This window comes from Hemicordylus capensis, chromosome 2 (assembly GCF_027244095.1).
Source record: "Hemicordylus capensis ecotype Gifberg chromosome 2, rHemCap1.1.pri, whole genome shotgun sequence".
NCBI lineage: Eukaryota > Metazoa > Chordata > Lepidosauria > Squamata > Cordylidae > Hemicordylus > Hemicordylus capensis.
In genome coordinates, this window is record NC_069658.1 from 328,976,805 (window position 1) to 328,997,929 (window position 21,125).

Consider the following 21,125-nt stretch of genomic DNA (forward strand, 5'->3'; position numbering starts at 1 on the left):
AATTACAAAAACTGCTAAGAAGTCTAGTTGGACAAGGAAGATGGTATTAGCTTTGTCCATGTCCAGACATGAATCATTAACCAGGTTTACTGAAATAGTCAGTAATCCAGGACAAAAGCCAAATTTGTTAGTACTGAAGAAGGATAATATTGTTCCTGGAATTGTGTGCCGCCAAATACCCTATTGCTTTACTTAAACATGGGAAATTAGAGAATTGTAGAAGTTGCCTGATATTGTCTTGAAGAGAAACCTTTAAAGGTGTCTTGGCACTGCCAACTTTGAAGGAGCTGGTATGTTCCCCTGCTACAAAGAAGCATTAGCCACCTCCTTCAAAAATGGCTCCAGGATCTCTCTTTAATCAGCCATGAAGGGCACAGATTTAACCCGCTTGTGGTTGGATGCATTTCCCTAAACATTAATCAGTGTTTGAGGGTAAAAAACTGAAAATCATCCCAGCAAATGCAACTAAAGTTCTCTTGTAATACCTCTGATTCTGCTTCATAGTGGTGCCCAAGCTGGACTGAATTTTATCTGAAAAATGTCACACAGATACATTACAATATGCTGTAAATGATTCTCCATTCTAGTGGCTAAATGATCAAAATAATTGTTTACCATCTGGAACAGCACCAGTAGATGATATTATGTTGACATGTTGATGCTAGAGAAGAAGGCCTCTAGGCCAGGGATTCTCTACGTTGGGTCCCCAGATGTTATTGGACATATTGGACAGCTTCCATAATCCCCAACCAAAGGCCACTGGGGCAGGGGATTATGGGAATTGAAGTCCAATAACATCTGGAGACCCAACATTGAGAATCCCTGCTCTAGGCCACCATCACTACCATGTCATAGTCTTTCAAATGAGCTCTTTTGCGTGTTCAGTTAGTGTCAACAATTAATTTTCATCCTACTGTCTTCAACACACACTTTTTGTGTTCTGCTGTGCAAAACCCCACTTCATAGATCTTATATTTCTCATATACCAAGAGGACATTTGTAACTGAGATGAAATTGGAGGGTGCTTTAGAATAACCATCCCATTTTTTGCAGTCAATGTAGGTTAGATCTTACTTGATCATCTCCCTAAATACATCACTGTCTTTCCTCCAGATGCATATGTCCCCCCTCAACTCTTCTATAATGGGAAGGTAGATTACTTCGATCTCCAGCGACTTGGGGGGCTCTTATCTCATCTCAAGAAGACTCTCAAAGGCAAGTGCCTCTTCTGACCTTTGCTGTTTCAGTTATGTCCTGCTACATTCCAGCAAATGCCTGGAAATCCTGCCACAGGAGCCATCAATCTAAGACATGACAAGGAGAAAAGGAAAAGATGGGGAGAGAGTGTCACAGGATGAGCTTAATATTTATTTATTGATTTGATTTGATTTGATTTGATTTGTATACCACCCTTCCAAAATCGCTCAGGGCGGTTCTTGCGGAGCTCTCAATTAATAGTCTTGCAGAGCTCTTGATTTTACCCAGAGATTCTGATTTCTAGGATCTGTCTGATGTGAGAAGCCCCTTTGTATTTTTCCTTTGTTAACTATGTGGAATTTGAGCTCTGAATTAAGGCTTCAATTGAGAGATGCTAACAAGTAACTTTCTGAGGTTGTCTTCATATGCTTAGTTTCCTTCGCCTGTGACCTTGTTTGCTGACCATGTATTTTCGCTTGAATGTTAAACAGCAGGCATGACATAAGTGTGGTAATTTTTTTGACTTGCCAATTTACATATAAATCTATTCCAGCAAAATTAGATAGCCCAGTTCTCTTCAAGAATATGTGTATGGCCTCTGAGGCTAAAAACAAGAACTGCTCTCCTGGGACTTGAAGATAAAGTGGCAGCTGATGCCTCTTGGTCTGTGAGACTCTGATTATTAATACATGCTTTCTCCCCTGCCCTCCACCCAGGTGCTCTTGAAATTAGCAGAGCAAGGCTTTAGGGTACTGGGGTTGCTTGGCCCATGTGTTTGGTAGAGATAAGAGAATGTGAAAACTGAGCTCTAAATTGCACTGGAAAGACTGTGCATGACCTTTTAAATCTTGCTTTTGTTCATCCAGGAGGAGAATCTGAGATTCCGTACTTGGTAATTTGCCTCTTGCTAGAATAATTTGTCCATTCTACCAGAGTCTGGAGGCTCCCCTTTTTGTCTTTGGAGCAGCCTTAAAGGCAAATGTACAAGGAAGCAGAACTGGCAAAACTTTTAGAAGTGGTAATAGGGTCTGAAAGTATTTACCACAGAATGGAATGTGTGTGTATGTGGGTTTCTTCAAAGTATGCATTTGATCTTCGCAGTCTAAACTCCAGTAAGAATGATAGTAGGACCACTGGTACAGAGTTGTCCCCACAAGACTTAACCTTTTTAAAAAAATGGGCTGGAACAACAAATCCTTTTAGTTGCATGATTATTTTCCCTCAAGTCTCAAGATTTACTTCATTTCCCAATTGTCCACTCAAAATCCCTTCCTCCTCACTTTTCTCCTTGAGATATTAAAGATGCAAACCCCCATATATTTTATTTTTAAGGAGAAAATCAACTGTGGGAATGTGATTTCGAGTGGAAAAAAATAGCTTGGAAGGAAAAGGTTAAACCATCAGTATTCTGCTCAGTCTGAAGCAACTCACAACTTCTTTCTCTGATGAAAAAAGTCCTCTAGACTTCAGACTTCTGGTGTGACTCTAAAAACATTAAACTGGAAACAAGAGATCTGTAGATTTACTTATGGTAAAAATCAATAAATGGCTTTAGTCTGTGACATGGTCTGGATATTGCATTGTACATTAGGTAAATAAAATTTCCAGCCCACGTTGTTAAAATAAGACTGAACAAGTCTTCCTTTTATAGTGGTGTTCTAGCAAGAATGAGAACTCGATAAGATAGATTTTCATTATTCTAGTGCCCACCAGGGTGCTTTCCAGACTAGCTGTTCAAGAGCAGCAAAATGCCTCCATTCAGGCAAGTCGCATTGAAAACGTAAACAGCAGGGGGAGCAGTCTCGCGGCAACTAACAACCCCCAAACCCAGCAACTTCCTTGCTCTGGATATACAGCGTCCTATATCTATATCACAGAGATTAAATTCGAGACAAGGCATTGGCAATGTGAATGGCACCCTGCTGTCCGCGTAGGGACTGTGGTGTCACAACGCAGAAAGTGTGAAAGCACACTGCCAAGATCCAATGCGACCCTGTTGCAAGGTCTAATTGGAAAGCACCCTGATCTTTCTAAGATGATATTAGCATGCTGCATGGTCTAGGATGAGTTGAAAGGTTATTTAATCTGTTCCCCTACACCAAAGGCATAATCTTGTATACCCAAACAGTAATCTCATATCACATATATAAAGAAGCGCGTTGCTTTTGGATATGTCATGGGAAACCAGAGTTGTCTTTTAGTTTGGGAAATATCTCCTCAGGAATATCAGAGGCATCTCAAACCCTCGAAGGTTATTATAGCAAAGAGATGATGTTTGAAGCAGCAAGAGAGTTGGGTTTGTAGGACAATGTGGGTGTGACTGAAAGGCAATGAGAGGATTAAAACTGGAGAAGAAAAAACAGTGAATAGGTGTTTGTGAGCTAGTTACATGAATGAAAATTACTTCTAGAAAGGGACACAAATTTAACCCTGTTCCTTGTACTCCAACAACATTGGAGCAAGAACATGATCACAGCTCCTTTTGAATATTCAGAGGGTAGCTTCCCCACCATAAATCCTCAGCTCTGTTAAAAAGTATATATCTCCCATTCTGATAAACAGGAGTTGCTGTCTAGATCAATTTTCTTTTGCTCTTCCTCAATTCTGTATTAGCCATGAATTCTGACTCTCAGAATTCAGAAAAGATATAATAGTGTTATTGATATTAATTCTTGATGTGCCTTTGGACTTCCTCTAACTATTCTGCTGGGAAGGTGGTTTGGAGACTGTGATGGCCCAAGCGTTTTCCTGAGATCTACCCTCAATAGAGAGATTGCTCTGATCCCAATTTAAGAGCATGCCACTCCTTTGAGGGAGGCTGCTGCTAATTGAAGATTGATCTAATGCTTTGGACCAGGCTCAGACATGGCTTCAACAACCTTAGATCTGTCTGGCTTGGGACTTTACTGGCACTGTACAGTTGGTGTCCATAGGACTCAGCTTTAGACAAACAGTCTAAAAACAAATAATCAGTAGTGCAGATCTTACAAGGCCCATGGAGAAGAGATTTTGCAGGTAACCAGACCTTTTTAAACCAGGCTGACACTACTTCTAATAATATAAAATTTATTAAGAAATTAAGAGTTGCACACAGAATAAGGAATTGGGGAAAATGGGAGTAAAAAAGGCACACAGGAATTCAAAAGAAAATACAAAAGCTAACTAAAACTAGTTTTACCTGAAATCAGCAAGTAGGCAGAACCCTGGCTGAGAGAACGTTAATCTTCATAGTGTCACTCAGTATACTGTTTATCTAGAGCTGGGTTGTGTGTGAACTCTGGCTGAAGAGTGCCAGTCAGAGGAATTCTTACACATACACACCCCGGACCTTGGGGCCCCAGTCTGTGGCCTACAAGGGTCCAGGGGGGCCTCCTGTCGCCACCCTGTGCCTGCCCTGCTGCGCCAAACCACCAAAATTTACCTTAATTTTAGCAGCTGCCAATGTGCACAGTCAGCAGGTGGGGGGTGAGCCAAGCAGGCCCATGGCGGTGGACGGAGTGGCTACTGGGCCTGCCCATCTGGCCCAGCGGCCCTTGAAAACTGTGAGGCGCTGAACTGTGCAGGTGCACTGGATCGCCTCGCAGTTTTCACGGGCCGCTGGGCCAGATGGGCAGGCCCAGTAGCCGCTCCTCCTGCCACCGCCATGGGGCAGGGGTGGCCTGCTCGGTTCACCCCCCACCCCACCCCCGGCTGCATACATTGGTGGCTAAAATTAAGGTACATTTTGGCGGTTCGGCTCAGTGGGGCAGCAGCATGGTGGGCACAGGGTGACAACAGATACTCCCCACCAAGGGGGGCCTCATGGCAGGGGCAGTCCAGGCACCAAAATTATGTAGGTGTGCCACTGGTGCCAATAAGTTGCAAGCTGAATGGTTCTAGGGTTGTTGAAGCTGTGTCTGAGCCTGGTCAGTGGCTTTAGATCAGTTTTTAACTGTTGGCAGCCTACCTCAAAGGAGTGGCATGTTCCTAAACTGGGATCAGAGCAATCTTTCTACTGGGAGTAGGTCCCAGGAAAGTATACAGTAGCCGCCTCCCTCACCACCACTGGTGCGTTACAGAGATGGAATGCTCTTAAGCAACTGTGCCTGGAATTGCCATTGCTTTTCTTTATTCAAACAGATGACTTGGCCTCAAAGGCAAATATTCTGATTGACCCTGCAGAACTTCAGGCTGTGACAATGGATGATCTTGATGAAGATGAAGAGTCAGCAGTGTCAGCAGCACAAGTGAGCTTAGCAATGTTGCATTAGCTGGGACAGAGTTTAATTAAGGTGGCTCTCAGTGAAAAGAGTCCTTTGACAGGGGATGCTATTTAGTTCAAGGCAGGCAGCAGACAGGACAAAAGGCAAAGCAATATACATTGTTCCAATATGTTGTTTCAGGGTGTCTGGAATAACTGATTGATATAGTTGGATTTTATATATGTACATACCTCAGTTGTCAGTCATGTTGATTACTGCTAGTGATCTGGATCGAGATCCGTCGAGATCCATAAGAAGTGGGTTTCTGCGCCTGTGCAGGGACCATGCTGTAGCTATGCTGAAGCTTGTTGAGGTGTCCTGACCACGCCCCTACGCCCCGTGCATGCTATTTAAAGGCAGGTAGGACACACATTCCTCAGTTCTTCTCTGACCGCCTTTGCGTTTAGACCTTTGGTTTGCCACTAGTTGGGAAGTCCTCTTAGATTTTTGTGAGCTTTTTAATGAGTTTTTTGTCTTCAGTCAGACTGCTTATACGGTTATCTGACTCGGACTAGCTGACGGACTACACTCTCCTTTGACCCAGACTGACTGAAGTATTTTTTCTTCTTTACTTTTGACCTTGGAACTGCTGACAGACTACGCTGGGAACTGACTCGGACTGCCTGACTACCCTCTCGTCTTCGTAATGGCTGAAGAGAAGAAATCCTTTAAGAGGTGCGAGCACTGTAAAGCCAAACTCCCCTCTAAGGATTTACACGATCTGTGCCTTCTCTGCTTGGGTGAACAGCATAATGTCGCCATGTGTAAGATCTGCCTATCGTTTTTCAAGCAGACTCAGAAAAACAGGACACTCCACCTTCGCATGGCAATCTATGATGACATGCCGAGCCCTTCAGTATCGAGGACAAGGATGCCTCCAAGATCTTCCTCGACTCCACCATCGACTTCAACTTCCCTTAAGTTGAAAACACAAACTAGGTCAAGCTCTAGTCCAGAGCATTCTTCAAAAGGAGGCTTGAAAAAGCCCGAGAAGCAGGCCTCGGCATTGACTGCAGCCGCCTCTTCGGCATTGGTTAAAGACAGCAGCTTGAAAAGATCCGAGAAGCGGTGCTCGATGTTGACCACTACTGCCTCTTCGACATTGAGCTCGGCATTGTCAGGAAAGTGCCCACTGACGCCGATGCCTGTGGCTGAATCAACCTTGACATGTCGAGAAAGGGACCATTTGTCAACCTCGACACCGACATCTTAGCAGCTGCCTACTGCTGAATCAACCTTGACACACAGAGAAAGGGCCCACTTGTCAACATCAACATCGAAGCCGCTTCCATGTTAAGGGACTATGGGCGGTTCGTTGACGTCGATATCTCTGAAGCACCACAGCTCTGATCATCCTTTGGTGCCAAGTGAGAAGCATCAAAGACCTGATGGTGGAACGCACTCCTTCCCCTTTGGATGTACAGCTAACCCCTCCAGCTGCCCTCCCGGCTCCTGTGGGTACTAAGCTTTCAATATCGACCAGAATGCCGAGAAACCTGCCTTCGATGTCCACCATCACGGTGTTGAGGGCTCGTCCTTTGTCACCAGCTCAAACACCGATCTCGTCTTCTCTGCCTTCCACTCCGATGGTAACTAGCCAGTCTCTTTCTGTGCTGTATACCCCGGTGATCTCCATTTCCAGGCAGGTTTCTCCTCGATGTTGACTGCCATCTCCATCCTTCGACATCGAGGATAGGGACAATGCTGATGCTGCTTCAACTCTTGTTCCAGGGGAAACAGATGCACTCCTCAAGTTAATTGACTCACACTCGAGCACCCCATCAATGTCGACGTTCTTGGGATTTCTACCTTCAGGAACAGGACCCCAGGAAGCCTCGTCGTCCTTGGTCCATCCATCTCCCACATTGTCAGCCACCCATCTGCAGAGCCCTCTTGCATGGCTCACGTGTAACTTCGCCCACACAGCATCAGCACGACCACCAGGCTCTTCTCCACCATTGACAGCCTGCATCAATGAATCCAACAGAACATGGGAGCCGGTATCTCAACTCCCACCTGCACCATTACCTTTCAATGCATGTCCACAAGGTGTCACTGTTGCTACCCAGACCTTTTCTGCGTCTCTGCAACACCAAGCATCCCAGACTAAGTCCTCCACAACATGTTCAGTGGCCACCCAAACTCAAACGCCAATGGAACAGGGCAGTACAGCGGGGACTCAGACTACGGTTCCTCCTTCACGTCTGCCTCACGCTCTGACCACTATGGTTCATCCGACTTTGAATCTGACCAGGAGGAAGAAGAGGAAATCATTGAGGAACCACTAACTGATGTGGCCCCTACCACTTACATATCGCCTAACGAAGAGCTCAAGGAGTACCATAAACATGTCCAGGCCATGGCTACCACACTGGGTATGGAGCTCCGCTCAGAGTTAGCAATTAAAGACCCAAACGACAGCTCCAGTGGCCTCACCAATACTTCCAGTTATAACACGAGCGGCCAAGTGTGCCTGGGAGGTTCTCCACACTTCCACTCCAACATCAAAGCACCTCGAGAGCCTATACTGCATCCAAGACAAGGAGAATGCCTATCTCCTTAAGTATCCTGCACAAAATAGTCTGGAGATTGACTGAGCTTCCACATCAAAAACGGGGAAACGTTACACAGTACCGCCGGACAAAGAAAGTTGAAAGCTGGACCTCATAGGGAGGAAAGTGTATTCGACCTTGTGCCTCTCAATCAAGGTGGCTAACTACTCTGCCTGTACAGCAAAGTACAGCCATAGCATCTGGGAAAATTTACTCACAGACCTGGACACGTTGCCTCCAGATGACTTTTGAAAAAGGTTCACCCAGACACTTGAAAGGTCTGGTGACCTGACCAGACAGCTGGTTAGCATTGCCAAGCACTTGGCTGAGAGTGAATCTCGCGCAATGACAGTGGCAATCACCTTACGAAGACATGCATGTTTGCGCTGTACTAATCTGCAACCCGACATGCGTGATAATATAGAGGGCCTAGCCTTGACAGCACTGGCCTGTTTAGTGAGGCAATGGACTCGACAATGGAACAGTTAAAGAAATCAAAGTTCACAGCTAAGACTTTCATGAGTCAAACTTCCATGTCATTGTCTTAGCAGCAGAAGTACCTCCCCACCTTCAGAGGCAGCGACCACCATTCCGACGTCAAGATCGTCTGGACTACCAGAAACCCTATTCCACATACCATTGGAGGCCTTATCAGGCTAAGTCAAAGTCGGGGCAGTCTCAACACAAGGCCACCGACTCTCAGAATCGTCCCTGAGACATCAGTCCACTCACCGACACCATCCCTTTCCTCATTCTCACCTACGGGGGCTCTACTACCATCTCCGCCTCCTCATTTCATCAGGTTGGCAAGCCATGCCCCCACATGGCACCATATAACATCAGACCGTTGGGTCCTGAAGATCATATTAATAGGATACGCCATCGAATTTAGGACGGTACCACGGCTCACGGGAATGAGATTCACTACTTCAACGGAAGTCCTACAACAAGAGGTGAAGGAGCAATTATAGTGGGGGGCAATAGCCCCGGTGTTGTGGGCGGACAGGCGGAACGGCTTCTACTCCCACTACTTTCAAATCCCGAAGTGGGATGGGGGGATTTGCCCCATCATGGACCTCCGCCATTTGAACAAGTTTGTGAACGTCAGGAAGTTTCGAATGATGGCGTTGTAATAAATTCTTCCACTTCTGCAAGGAGAAAATGGCTTGCGACGCTGGACCTGAAAGACGCCTATTTTCACGTCATCATCAGACCACAGTACAGAAAATATCTATGGTTCAGTGTAGGAAGCCAAGCATACCAATACAATGTATTGCCCTTTGGGTTGTCCACCACCCCAAGGGTCTTTACAAAGTGCATGGCTCCAGTGATTGCCCATCTAAGGACTCTGGGGATTATGGTTTACCCGTATTTGGACGATTGGCTCTTGACCACAAAGAGCAAAAAAAGTTACTTTCGCACATCAACTGTGTGTTGGACCTTCTGAAAGACTTAGGCATCCAGGTGAATTGGAAAAAGTCTCAGCTGGACTGGTTCCAGTGACCACTTTCATAGGGGCTGCCTTGGACACGGAGTGCCAAAGAGCATACTTGCCAGAGGAGCAGTTTCCCCACATTCAAGACCTGGTGAACCTCTGCCAACACTCTCCGGTCCAAATGGCTCTTATGATCCAACGTCTTTTAGGCCTCATTGCCTCCTGCAATGCGGTCATCTGCTTTACACGACTGAAAATAATAAAGTTACAGCTGTGGTTTCTAACCGTCTTTCAACAAACTAGACACAGCCAAAGGAGGCTCCTAGAGATTTCACCAGGGGTCCTGGACTCACTTTCCTGGTGGAAACAGCGAAACAACCTCCTCGAAAGGATCCTATTTCAAGTTCAGATTCCGATGGTATGGCTGACGACGGACGCCCTTCAAGGTTGGGGATCACATTGCGGCCGCCACCAAACTCAAGGCAGGTGGACTCCACAACAGGCCCAGCTACATATCAGTTTCCTAGAATTACTGGCTGTTTTTCTTACACTGCAAGCCTTTCTGCCACTTCTCCAAGGCTCGTCCGTCCAAATCCAAATAGACAACACAACAGCCCTGGCTTACATCAATCGCCAGGGCGAGACAGTGTCTTGCAGCCTTTGCACCCTGGCAGTTCAGATATGGAATTGGTGCATACGGCACCAAGTCTCACCGGTGGCAGTCCACATCAAGGGACTGGACAATGTTCTGGTGGACAATATCAGCCGAGTCTCCCCCCAAGACAGGCATCATGAGTGGGATCTCAAGTCAGAGTATATCACTCCCTTTTTCAGTCAGTGGCTTCAACCGACAGTGGACCTGTTCGCGACATCCTTGAACACCAAATGTGCCCGTTTCTGTTCCAGGGCGGGATACAACCCTCTATCCCTAGGGGATGCATTCCAACTGGATTGGACACGGGAAGTGCCATACATATTTTTCCCCCAACCAATAATTGCCAGGCTAGTCACTCGTATACTTACAGATCCAGGGGACCCTGGATTACAGGGCCACCTCCAGCCTCAAAGGCAGGATGCTTCTGAGTACCAGTGGCAGGAGAGAGGGCACGGCCTCAACTCCTGCCTGTGGCTTCCAGCGGCATCTGGTGGGCCACTGTGCGAAGCAGGATGCTGGATTAGATGGGCCTTGGGCCTGATCCAGCAGGGCTGTTCTTATGTTCTTAAGTTCTTATGATCCGATGCCATGTCTCCTGGTGACTCCATGGTGGCCAAGACAGCTATGGTTTCCACAAGTACACAGACTGTCCCAGAACCAGCACCTTAGGATGTAGACAAGATCCTGGGCAGTGTGTGAGCGACATTGTGTGCTCTTGACCCTTGTCCTTCATGGCTAAAAAAAGCTGCCAGGGAGGGGACAGGTAGATGGTTGGAGGAGATTATTAATGCCTCATTAAAGAAGAGCAGGATGCCTTCGTGCCTCAAGGAGGCAATGGTAAGACCATTATTTAAAAAGCCCTCCCTTGATTCCTTCAGCCCAGACAACTATAGACCAGTCTCTAACTTGCCTTTTTTGGGCAAGGTGATAGAGCATGTGGTGGCGTCCCAGCTGCAGAGGGTCTTGGATGATACGGATTATCTGGACCCTTTTCAATCTGGCTTCCGCCCCGGATATGAGACTGAGACTGCCTTGGTCACTCTAGTGGATGACCTATGCCGGGAACTAGACAGGGGGAGTGCATCCCTGTTGGTTCTGCTGGACCTCTCGGTGGCATTCGATACCATCGACCATGGTATCCTTCTGGGCCGCCTCTCGAGTATGGGAATCGGAGGTACTGCGTTGCAGTGGTTCCGGTCCTTTCTTGGAGGGAGGGTCCAGAAGGTGGTGCTGGGGGACTACTGCTCGGCTCCATGGCCATTGGCCTGTGGGGTCCCACAGGGTTTGGTCGTGTCCCCCATGCTATTTAACATCTACATGAAACCGCTGGGAGAGGTCATCCGGGGACTTGGACTGAATTGTCAGCAATATGCGGATGACACTCAGTTCTATCTCCTTGTCATCTGATCCTAGAGAGGCGGTGAATGTCCTGAATTGGGGGCTGGAGGCCGTGATGGGTTGGATGTGGGCTAATAAACTGAAATTGAATCCAGTCAAGACGGAGGTAACGTTGGTCAGTAGGAGAGCCAGTCAGGATGAGGAGATTTTACCGGTTCTGGATGGGGTTGCACTCCCCTTGAAAGAGCAAGTACACAGCTTGGGTGTATTACTGGACCCGGCGCTGCTTTTGGAAGCTCAGGTGGAGGCGGTGGCCAGGGGTGCCTTTGCACGGCTTTGGCTAGTGCGCCAGCTGCATCCCTTTCTCGAGAAGGCAGATCTGGCCACAGTTACCCATGCCTTAGTCACGTCAAGGCTGGATTACTGTAACACGCTCTACGTGGGGCCGCCCTTGAAGAATATCTGGAAACTGCAGCTAGTGCAAAATGCGGCAGCTAGGGTTTTGTCTGGAGCTGCCCAGTGAGAGCACATCACACCCATTTTGAAAGAGCAGCACTGGCTACCAGTTTGTTTCCGGGTCCAGTTCAAGGTGATGATTTTGACCTTTAAAGCCCTTAACGGTTTGGGCCCGGGATACCTGAGGGACCGCCTGCTCCCAAGGGTTGCTTCCCACTTGATGAAGTCATCTGAGGGGGCTCTGCTCCGGGTGCCGACAATGAGGGAGGCTTGATTGTCGTGCACGTGGAACAGGGCATTCTCTGTTGCTACCCCCAGACTCTGGAATGCTCTCCCGGTGGTTATTCGCTCCTTGATCTCCATCACAGCTTTTAGAAAGAGTGTAAAATCTAGGCTTTTTGCTCAGGCATTTATTTGATTCTCTGCCGCTGCTCTTTATAGTCTGTATTGCTTTTATGCTTTTGTTTTAAATTTTTAATCAGATTTGTTTAATATTATTCACTTAATATTTTAATTGTGTCTTTTTTACCACCTTGTGTTTAAATTTTGCTGTAAACCGCCTTGGGATTGCTTTAATGAAAGGCGGTATATAAATTTAACAATCAAGCAATCAATCAATCAGTACTTCCAAGGGTGGTAGACCTTCTATCTCAAGACAATGGTCAAATCCTGCATCTGGATGTTCACACTCTCCGGCTGACCGTATGGTGCATAGGATTCTGAAGGAATTCCTATTGAATCATAGGAAAGCATCTACCAGGTGCAATTACGCAGGGAAATGGATGCGCTTCAAGAGCTACGCCAAAACTAGAGGTTTCTTGCCCCAGCATGTGTCTGTCAGACAAGTTTTGCTATATCTTTCCTCTTTAAAAGCACAAGGCCTAGCTAATGTTTCATTGAAGGTCCACCTAGCTGCCCTTTCATCTCTCCACTCGGGCTCGGACGGAACAACTCTCTTTTTTCACCCAGAGGGTAAGGCCTTTTTGAAAAGCTTAGCTAACGTCTATCCTCCAATAAAGCACCCGGTGGAACCCTGGAGTCTCTCGGTTCTCTCCACACTCACCAAGGCACCATTCGAACCCATGGCAACGGCACCGTTGCAACTAGTTTCCTGGAAGACTGCATTCCTTGTCGCCATCACAACAGCGCGGCATGTAAGTGAACTTATGGCGCTGAGGTACGACTCCCTGTATACCAGGTTCTACCAAGACAAGGTCCTTATGCGTATGGACCTGACCTTTCGACCCAAGATTGTGTCCAGTTTTCATCTGAACCAGGACATTGTCGTCCTGTCTTTCTTCAGGAACCCATCATCGGCTCTGGAAAGATCCTTGCGCTCACTCAACGTGCGCAGAGCACTCCTGTTTTACCTGGCATGGACAAGAGACTTTCGCACCACAGGAAGACTATTTGTGGCTTATGCGGGTTCTGCCAAGGCCACCTGCATCTCACACCAACACTTATCCAGGTGGTTAGTGGAGCTCATATGCCTGACATACAAACTTCAGAACAAAACTCCTCCAGAAGCCATCAAGGCCCATTCAACCAGGGCACACGCTTCCTTGGCTGCACACCTCTCCGGAGTGACCTTTATGGACATCTGCAAGGCAGCAACCTGGTTCTCCAAGACCCCCTTTGTAAAACATTATGCCATAGATGTACACTCTGCAGCAGAGGCTACCTTTGGGAGGAGTGTATTAAAGTGGGTGTTGTCCTAACTACTACTGAACCCTCTTCCATTTGGAGCTTGCCAAACACCCACTTCTTATGGATCTCGACGGATCTCGATCCAGATAAACAGGTTGCTCACTTGATGATCTGGTAGAGATCCGTCGACATCCATAAGACCCTCCCTGCCTACCCCTCTGCAGTAGTGTTGTTCTATGAGTGTTTGCTTAGGTGTGCAGCCCTTGTCTCTTTGGTGTTGCACTGCTCACTCTTCACTGTTTCAAAGAAAAACCTCATGATCTTACCTGGGTGATCGTCCTCCACGGTGGTTGTCCAAGAACTGAGGAATGTGTGTCCTGCCCGCCATTTAAATAGCACGCACGGGGCATGGGGGTGTGGTCAGGACACCTCGACAAGCTTCAGCATAGCTACTGCATGGTCCCTGCGCAGGCGCAGAAACCCACTTCTTATGGATGTTGACGGATCTCTACCAGACCAATTATTTTATTTATTTTTTATTTTACATTTATATCCCACTCTTCCTCCAAGGAGCTCAGAGCGGTGTACTACATACTTGAGTTTCTCCTCACAGCAACCCTGGGAAATAGGTTAGGCTGAGAGAGAAGTGACTGGCCCAGAGTCACACAGCTAGTATCATGGCTGAATGGGGATTTGAACTCGGGTCTCCCCGGTCCTAGTCCAGCACTCTAACCACTACACCACGCTGGCTCTGCCTGATGTAACTGATGTAATCATCAGTTACTGATGTAATCATCAGTTACAGGTGTGCAACCTGTTTTTCAGTCCAGGCATGGAATATTGTCAGCTAATGAAGAGTTCCCTGCATAGCCAAAGTCTGGTGATAGTCTAAAGCCCTAGCAGCTCTGCATTCCCCACAAGTCAGCAGTGCTGCTCTTAGCCTGGGAATGCAAAGTTCCCATGGCTGATGGCTAGTTGGCGGTGGCCCTAACATGTGATGACTGGATAGGGGCCTTGTTGGCTCGTGGCTAACTGCAGTGGTGATTCTGCCATTTCCTCGAGTTTAGAAATTACATAAATAATAGAGGGGATAGGTAAATAGTCTTTATACAGGGGTCTGCACATTTTGGCTTCACATACTAGTCAACTATTATTTGTGATTGCTGCTGGTTTTTTTCCCTCCTCTCCTCCCACTTTGAATTCACTGGCATACAGAGGACTGGAAGGAGTCAGGTGGTACTGGTGCTGACCCCACACTAGGATTTGAAAAAGCAAGTAAAGTGACTTGTGTTGTTTCTGCCTTCTACTAAAGCCCCCACATATAGACCTTTCCCCTCACCTGAGTCCCCTTCTAAGAGCAGGGGGCTTAGAGGAAGGAAGGGAGCTTTTCTGCATCATGCTTTGGAGAAAGAAAGGAGTTGGAGACCCCCTCATTGTTTTCCAAGGCATGATGTAAAAAGGTAACTCCACATCAGGTGCTGTGGAAAGGGAAAACAGTGAGAAGGAGTCCTGCCACTTCTTTTCCTTCTCCAAAGTTTGGTGCAAGACAATAGAAAATACCTCTCTCCCAAGTCTCCTGCTCTTGCCAGAGGGGTTCTGTCTTAGGGCTTTTGCAGAAGGCAGAAGCAGTGCAAATCTCCCTTGCTGTGTTTGTGTCTTGCGTGAAAAGAAAAAAGGGGGGGAAAGCCAAGCACTATGATTACTGGGGCAGTGGGATGACAATAACAGTCTCCATAGTGATAGTGATCTGGTGGCCATATTTGTGGAGCACGGCTTTTAGAATTCCTGAAGTGGTTTGTAGCACAGAATGGAAACATATGTTTGGAGCTTTAACTTGCTCTTTTATAGCCAGTGCATTGAAAACAAAGTCCACCTAAGATTGCATTTTCTTCACATAGAGGTGAGTCTCTGTCTACTAGTTAAACTTGAGGATTGTTGCTGCTTTCAGGTGTGAAGCCTGATGGGATGGGCAGTCCAAGGATTCCACTGAAAACATTCCAGACACACAAACTCTCTCTCTCTCTCTCTCTCTCTCTCTCTCTCTCTCTCTCTCTCTCTCTCTCAGCGTCCAGCTGCTGCTCTGGCCATTGGAGGTGCCCTGGCTAGGCCAAGTTGGCTCAGTTCACCTACACTTGGGCGAGCTAACCGTTTCCTCAGCACTGCAGCTGTCAGCCTTATGAACCCAAGACGGTCACCAGGCAGCCTGGAGAAGGTCAAAGTTCGCGCGCTGAACATGGAACAGCGGACAGAGGAGGACAGTGAGTGCTATCTAAGTTTGTTCTAGTGGGAGCAGTCTTGGAAAAGCAGCCTCTGACTGCAAGAAGGTAGCCACTCCCACCCTCTGCCCAACCAGTTAATGAATATTAGATCTCATCCTATGTAGGCAGGCCAGGGTATTGCAAACAATACTTGAATTCCCAATTTCAGTCTGAAGTTCACCCTGCTAAATGAAGGAAAGGATTTCTACCTCATTCTAGCGTGTCTGGATTTGTTGTAAGGGGAAGGCAAGGCACTGCTCTGAGTTCCGCCCTTTTCCTCCTCTCGCTCTTTGCCAAGGATCTCTTCTCACCCACTTCTGCAGGCTTTCCCTGCTCTTTTTTTAAAAAAATTAACAGCCAAACTCGTAGGCAGCGGCATCCCTGCTGACTGCCCAGCTAGGCTGCTGCATGGTTGGGAACCTGGTTCCTCCTCCTTTCACTCCGTACAATGATGCTGACATGGCACAGCTGCTGAAACAGTGGGAGTCAGAGGGGTAAAGGGCTTCTCTTGCCCACTCCGCGTAGCCTTCCTCTTTTCTCTGATACCCTCAGCTCCCTCTGTCCCATCCTGTCCCTTTCCTCCCCTGCCTCCGAAAGCCCATCTCAGTGACTGCTGGTCAGGGGAGAAATGGGTGTCTCGAGAAGGGCAATCTGAGTCAGGGGAGAAATAGGTATCTGAGCATGTGTAGAGTGTGCTTCCCTTCACCAGTTCAGAGCTGTTGTTATAAATGTGGTTGTAGTCAGCTTCTCAAACAAAAAAAAATCTCCTGCTAACTGAGTAAAGAGGTGACTTTCAAAGTGTTGATTCTCTTATATTTAGCAAGGGAAGAGCAACTGGCCCTATCTAGCCTCAGCACAGCATTCCTCTAGTGACTGTTGCTAGTAGCTATCTTATGTTTCTTTTTAGATTGTGAGCCTTTGGGGGATGGAACCATCTTATTTATTTACTTTATTTTTCTATGTGAACTGTTTTGGGAACTTCTGCTGAAAAGTAGGGCGGTGGCGGTGGCGGTGGTGGTGGTGGTAGTAGTAGTATAAGAGATGAGCAGCTGCTGGAGGAAGATTTTAAATTATAAATTAACAGATTAATCTGTTATTTTAAATTATATTCCAAGAGGGACAGCAGAGCTGATCATCCATCTACTCCAAAGAGCATTTGCCCATAAAATTACACACACTTAGTATGTGAACAGGCACATGATTCAGACTAATGTATATCTTTGTGCAAAATCACACTGGCAAGGTTCTTTTAATCTTGCCTGTTTCCTTTTAAAGGGGTTTTTTTTCACAGCTTGCATGTTTGCACAAAAAACAATGAAACTGCGTTTAAAAATGCAAATAATATAAGGTGGCCGCCATTTGCTTGGTGTTTTTTGTATTGGGGGTGTGGCTATGGGGCAGGGCTGCTGGGGTGGGTGTGGCTATGTGGGCTGGCATGGTGAGTGCCTGGACTTCTGAATTTGAGACTGCAAAACTGTAAGGGATATAATTGGAGGTCAAGCCACATGCTTCTTGCGTGAAAGATTGAGAGCAGTGTAGCTGATGCAGATGACATGGGAGTAGCCAGTAGAGTCAGTAGAGTATAAACAGGTGAGATTTAATTAACCTAATAAACCTTCAAAAGGCAGAGGCAAATAAGGAGAAACTGAACAGTAGGAAAGGAAGTGAAGCAGCTGGAGCCAATTCACCTGCCTGGAACTAAAACAACCACATCTAGAAGCCCACTGATTCGAGGTAGCTTTTAATTCAAGAATAGTCTAGATCCATTTCCCCCTGTTCATGATGGATTAATAATAATAATAATAATAATAATAATAATAATAATAATAATAATAATAAATTTGATTTCTATACCGCCCTTCCAAAAATGGCTCAGAGCAGTTTACACAGAAAACAACAAACAAATAAGATGGAACCCTGTCCTCAAAGGGCTCACATTCTAAAAAGAAACATCAGATAGACACCAGCAACAGTCACTGGAAGTACTGTGCTGGGGGTGAATAGGACCAGTTACTCTCCCCCTGCTAAATAAAGAGAATCACCACGGTAAAAGGTGCCTCTTTGCCCAGTTAGCAGGGGTTTAACACTGGCTTCAGCGGCTTGCTGAGAAACTCTCTTCTATTTATGGCAGTTGAAGGCAGCCATGGAAATGAAGGCCTTTTATTGGGGAAACCTGCAGAAGAGCCAGAACAACCAATAACTGAGAACTCACTTTTGGAAATCTTGGATGGAGTAGTCATGATGTACAACCTCAGCGTGCATCAGCAGCTTGGTAAGGTGAGCAGGATTCATTTCAGGGGAGTTTTCAGTCCTGACCCATTCTCACAATTTGCATTCATGCTAATAAAGACAGCAGCCCCTACTAGTGGGAGAGGGTGCTGAGCACCCAGTTAGGCCACCATAACGAAACATAAACACTTGCTTGCTTTGTATCTTTGAAGCAGAATTACACATGATAGAGGCAGGCCTTTGCTTGTGAATGTAATTAACCACCAAATAAGCAATAAAATGAGAGGCTTGGGGTACATTTGTTTCCAGAGGGAAAGCAGCAGGTGGGAGAAGGGGTCCTCTGCCCATTGTTTTTTCTCCTGAAACTCCTAGTGCCAGCCAGACCCCAGGCCTGGGAGAGAACCCAGCTAGGGATAAAAAACAGGAAAAATTGTGTGTGGGCGGGCGGGGGGGGGTGCTACAAGAGGGAAGGTAGCAGACTGAGGAAATATTCAGGACGTACCTGCCACTTCTCTGCTAGGAATCAAACACAATCACTCACCCTTGCAAGCTGTTTTCCAGCTATTCGGTGGTGACTGTTTGAAGAATGGAGTCTGCCATTGTCACGTGTATTTCTACCCTCAGACTGTTTGATTTTGCACTGTCTGTTGTAAAAAGACTGGTGGGAGGGAACGCATTGTGATTGTTGGACCCTGCAGCACAGCAGTGTTCTTTTTTAATATTCTGATGTTCTTACAAAGTAGCTTACAAAAATATCAATATAATAAAAAGGCTTTTTTTAAAGTGTCGATGCAATAAAAATATAAAATCTAGCAAAACCAATTAACAGCAATTTAAAACAATAGTTTATCACAATAAGAAAACATAAAACCAGAGACTTTAAAAAGCCCGCTTTAATAGAATTGTCTTCCCCGCCCACTTAAAAGCAGGTAGTTAATGGGCCGGGTGTGCTCTTCTTGGAAGGTTGCACAAATCCTGAGTGCCGCAGCTGAAAAAGTTCTTTCCTGGGTACCCATGCACCTTGTCTTGGATAACAGGGAGATCCAAAGGAGAACCCTTTAGATGAATAGGCAAGCCCACCTGGGGGTCAGGGGAAAGCATTTCTTGCTCTTCTGGTCCCAAACGTTTTCGTGCTTTAAAGGTCAAAGATAACACTTGGAACTGAGCCTAGAACATACTAGTAGCCATTAAAGCCGACAGAGGATCAGTGTGATATGATCTCAACAGGCAGCTCCTATCAAGATCCTTGTAGCAGCATTCTGCACTAGTTGTAGCTTCTGGACTGTTTTCAGGGGCAGCCCAACATAAAGCCCATTATAGTAATCTACCTGCAATTGACAAGTGTATGAATGACTGGGTTTTTCTCCAAAGAGGCCAGTTGGTGCACAAGATGGAGTTGGTAAAAAGGACTCCTGGCTCCTGCTGTCACTTGAGTACTGATGCTGCCATACTTTTGTTATGTTTTTCTCACATTGGTTAAATAACCCAGTATGTACTGTAACCTGTATGGAAAATCCCTGGCTGGGGTTACCATCTCTTACTTGTGTTTCAGATGGTAGGTGTTTCTGATGATGTGAATGAGTATGCCATGGCACTGAAAGACACTGAAGAAAAAATTAGCCGATGTCCAAAGAGGGTAAGAAGACTTTCTCAGAATCTCCTGTCCAGCTGTTCTTTGCAAATTATTCATATGACTGTAGCCTCTACTTTGTCAATCAGAGTGGCCCTAGTAATGACTGTTGGGGTTCGAAGAAAACAATCCAGAATTATTTTGTGGGGCAATCTTGAAAGACTCATTTACAACATTGGGACTACTATGTTTCCCCTCCACAAGAATACACCTAAGATTGCCAGCACGGTGGTGTTCTTAGGAATAATTCAGCTGCTGATTATTGCTGCTGCTAATGCTAGCTTCCTGAAGTAAAACAACGATGCCTTATTCTTCATTGTGATAGGTGTTCATTTTGTGTGGTGTCTTTATAATGATTTTTTAAAAATCAGATGGGTGTGTTTGGGGTTTTTTTTAGTTCTTGCTACCTTCCTTAAGCGCTGTTGTAGAAAACCACATGCTTGTAAACTTAAAGCCTACAAGTTGCAAAAGGTCTCAAAGAACAATGCACAAATTAACTCTAGGGATGTTCACGGAACCGCGCCTCCGCGGATCGAAGGTGGCAGGGCTAGCACTTTAAGGGCGTGAGACACACGTGAGTGCACCCCTCCCGCTGCTTTCCCCCCGATGGCACTTGTTACTTTACAAAACCTTGGGGGTGGCAGCATAACTCCTTGCTGCCCCTTCCCCGTCCTTGGCTGGAAGTGGCCAGAAGTACCGGGAGCACATGCGCGTGCGGCAGACAGGCGCACATGTGTCTGGTACTTTCAGCCACTTCCGGCCGAGGATGGGGAAGGGACGGCAGGGAGGTATGCTGCCACCCCGAAGGTTTTGGAAAGTAACAAGCGCCGGTGGGGGGAAAGCGGCGGGAGGTTTGTGCACATCCGTAGTTAACTCGTAGTTATGTTTAAACGCTGTTTGCTTCCTTTTGCTTCTTTTTTCCAGTTGTATGATTAAACTATGCCTTTTTTGAATGCTGCTATGCAAAATTTGTGAACCTGTGTCTATGTCAGTTCTAGTGATATGTCATAAGCCAATTGCTAAAAGGTCAACTGCTCATGTGACTAGTTTCCTATGATAGTGTGACATGGTAGCCACAAACTCATGTGAGAACATGGCTCCCCTTCTACAAAAATGATTTATATTTAATGGAAGGAGAGTCACCATCAGTTCTTGCCTCCCACATTACATTTCTCATGTGATTTAGACCTCTTAGGTGAACAGTTTTTAAACCACTCATCTTCTGTGCCCAATTCAGAGAAGAGACATCTATGAAGAGTTGGTGAAGAGTCAGAAGGTTTTTTCTGAGAAGCTTAATCACCTGAGTCGCCGTCTTGCCTGGATCAACGTTACCATTTATTCAAAGGTGAGAGCAGAAAGTAATATGTATATGTATTGACCAGGCTCTCCTCCCTCTAAAGAGTTAGCTGGAAATGAACTCTGTCTTGACTGACAGGCTGGTGAACTCCAGGGCTCAGCCAATCAGCACACCAGGTGGGTGGGACCTA

The 21,125-nt window shown here is 46.4% G+C and overlaps 1 protein-coding gene across 8 annotated transcripts in view; it reads left to right on the top strand.

Annotated features, from left to right (window-relative positions):
• Window positions 1-21,125, top strand: part of RNF123 (ring finger protein 123) — a 169,456-nt gene that overhangs the window by 57,393 nt on the left and 90,938 nt on the right. For all 8 annotated transcript variants that reach the window (XR_008316317.1, XR_008316318.1, XR_008316319.1 and 5 more), the window contains 6 exons: window positions 1,114-1,215; window positions 5,317-5,423; window positions 15,587-15,779; window positions 17,911-18,056; window positions 19,561-19,644; window positions 20,876-20,983. Coding sequence is in view for 5 of the 8 variants with exons in the window: in XM_053296836.1 (XP_053152811.1) it covers window positions 1,114-1,215; window positions 5,317-5,423; window positions 15,587-15,779; window positions 17,911-18,056; window positions 19,561-19,644; window positions 20,876-20,983 (740 nt within the window). In the remaining 3 variants the exon portion in view is untranslated. The remainder of the gene's footprint in view (window positions 1-1,113; window positions 1,216-5,316; window positions 5,424-15,586; window positions 15,780-17,910; window positions 18,057-19,560; window positions 19,645-20,875; window positions 20,984-21,125) is intronic.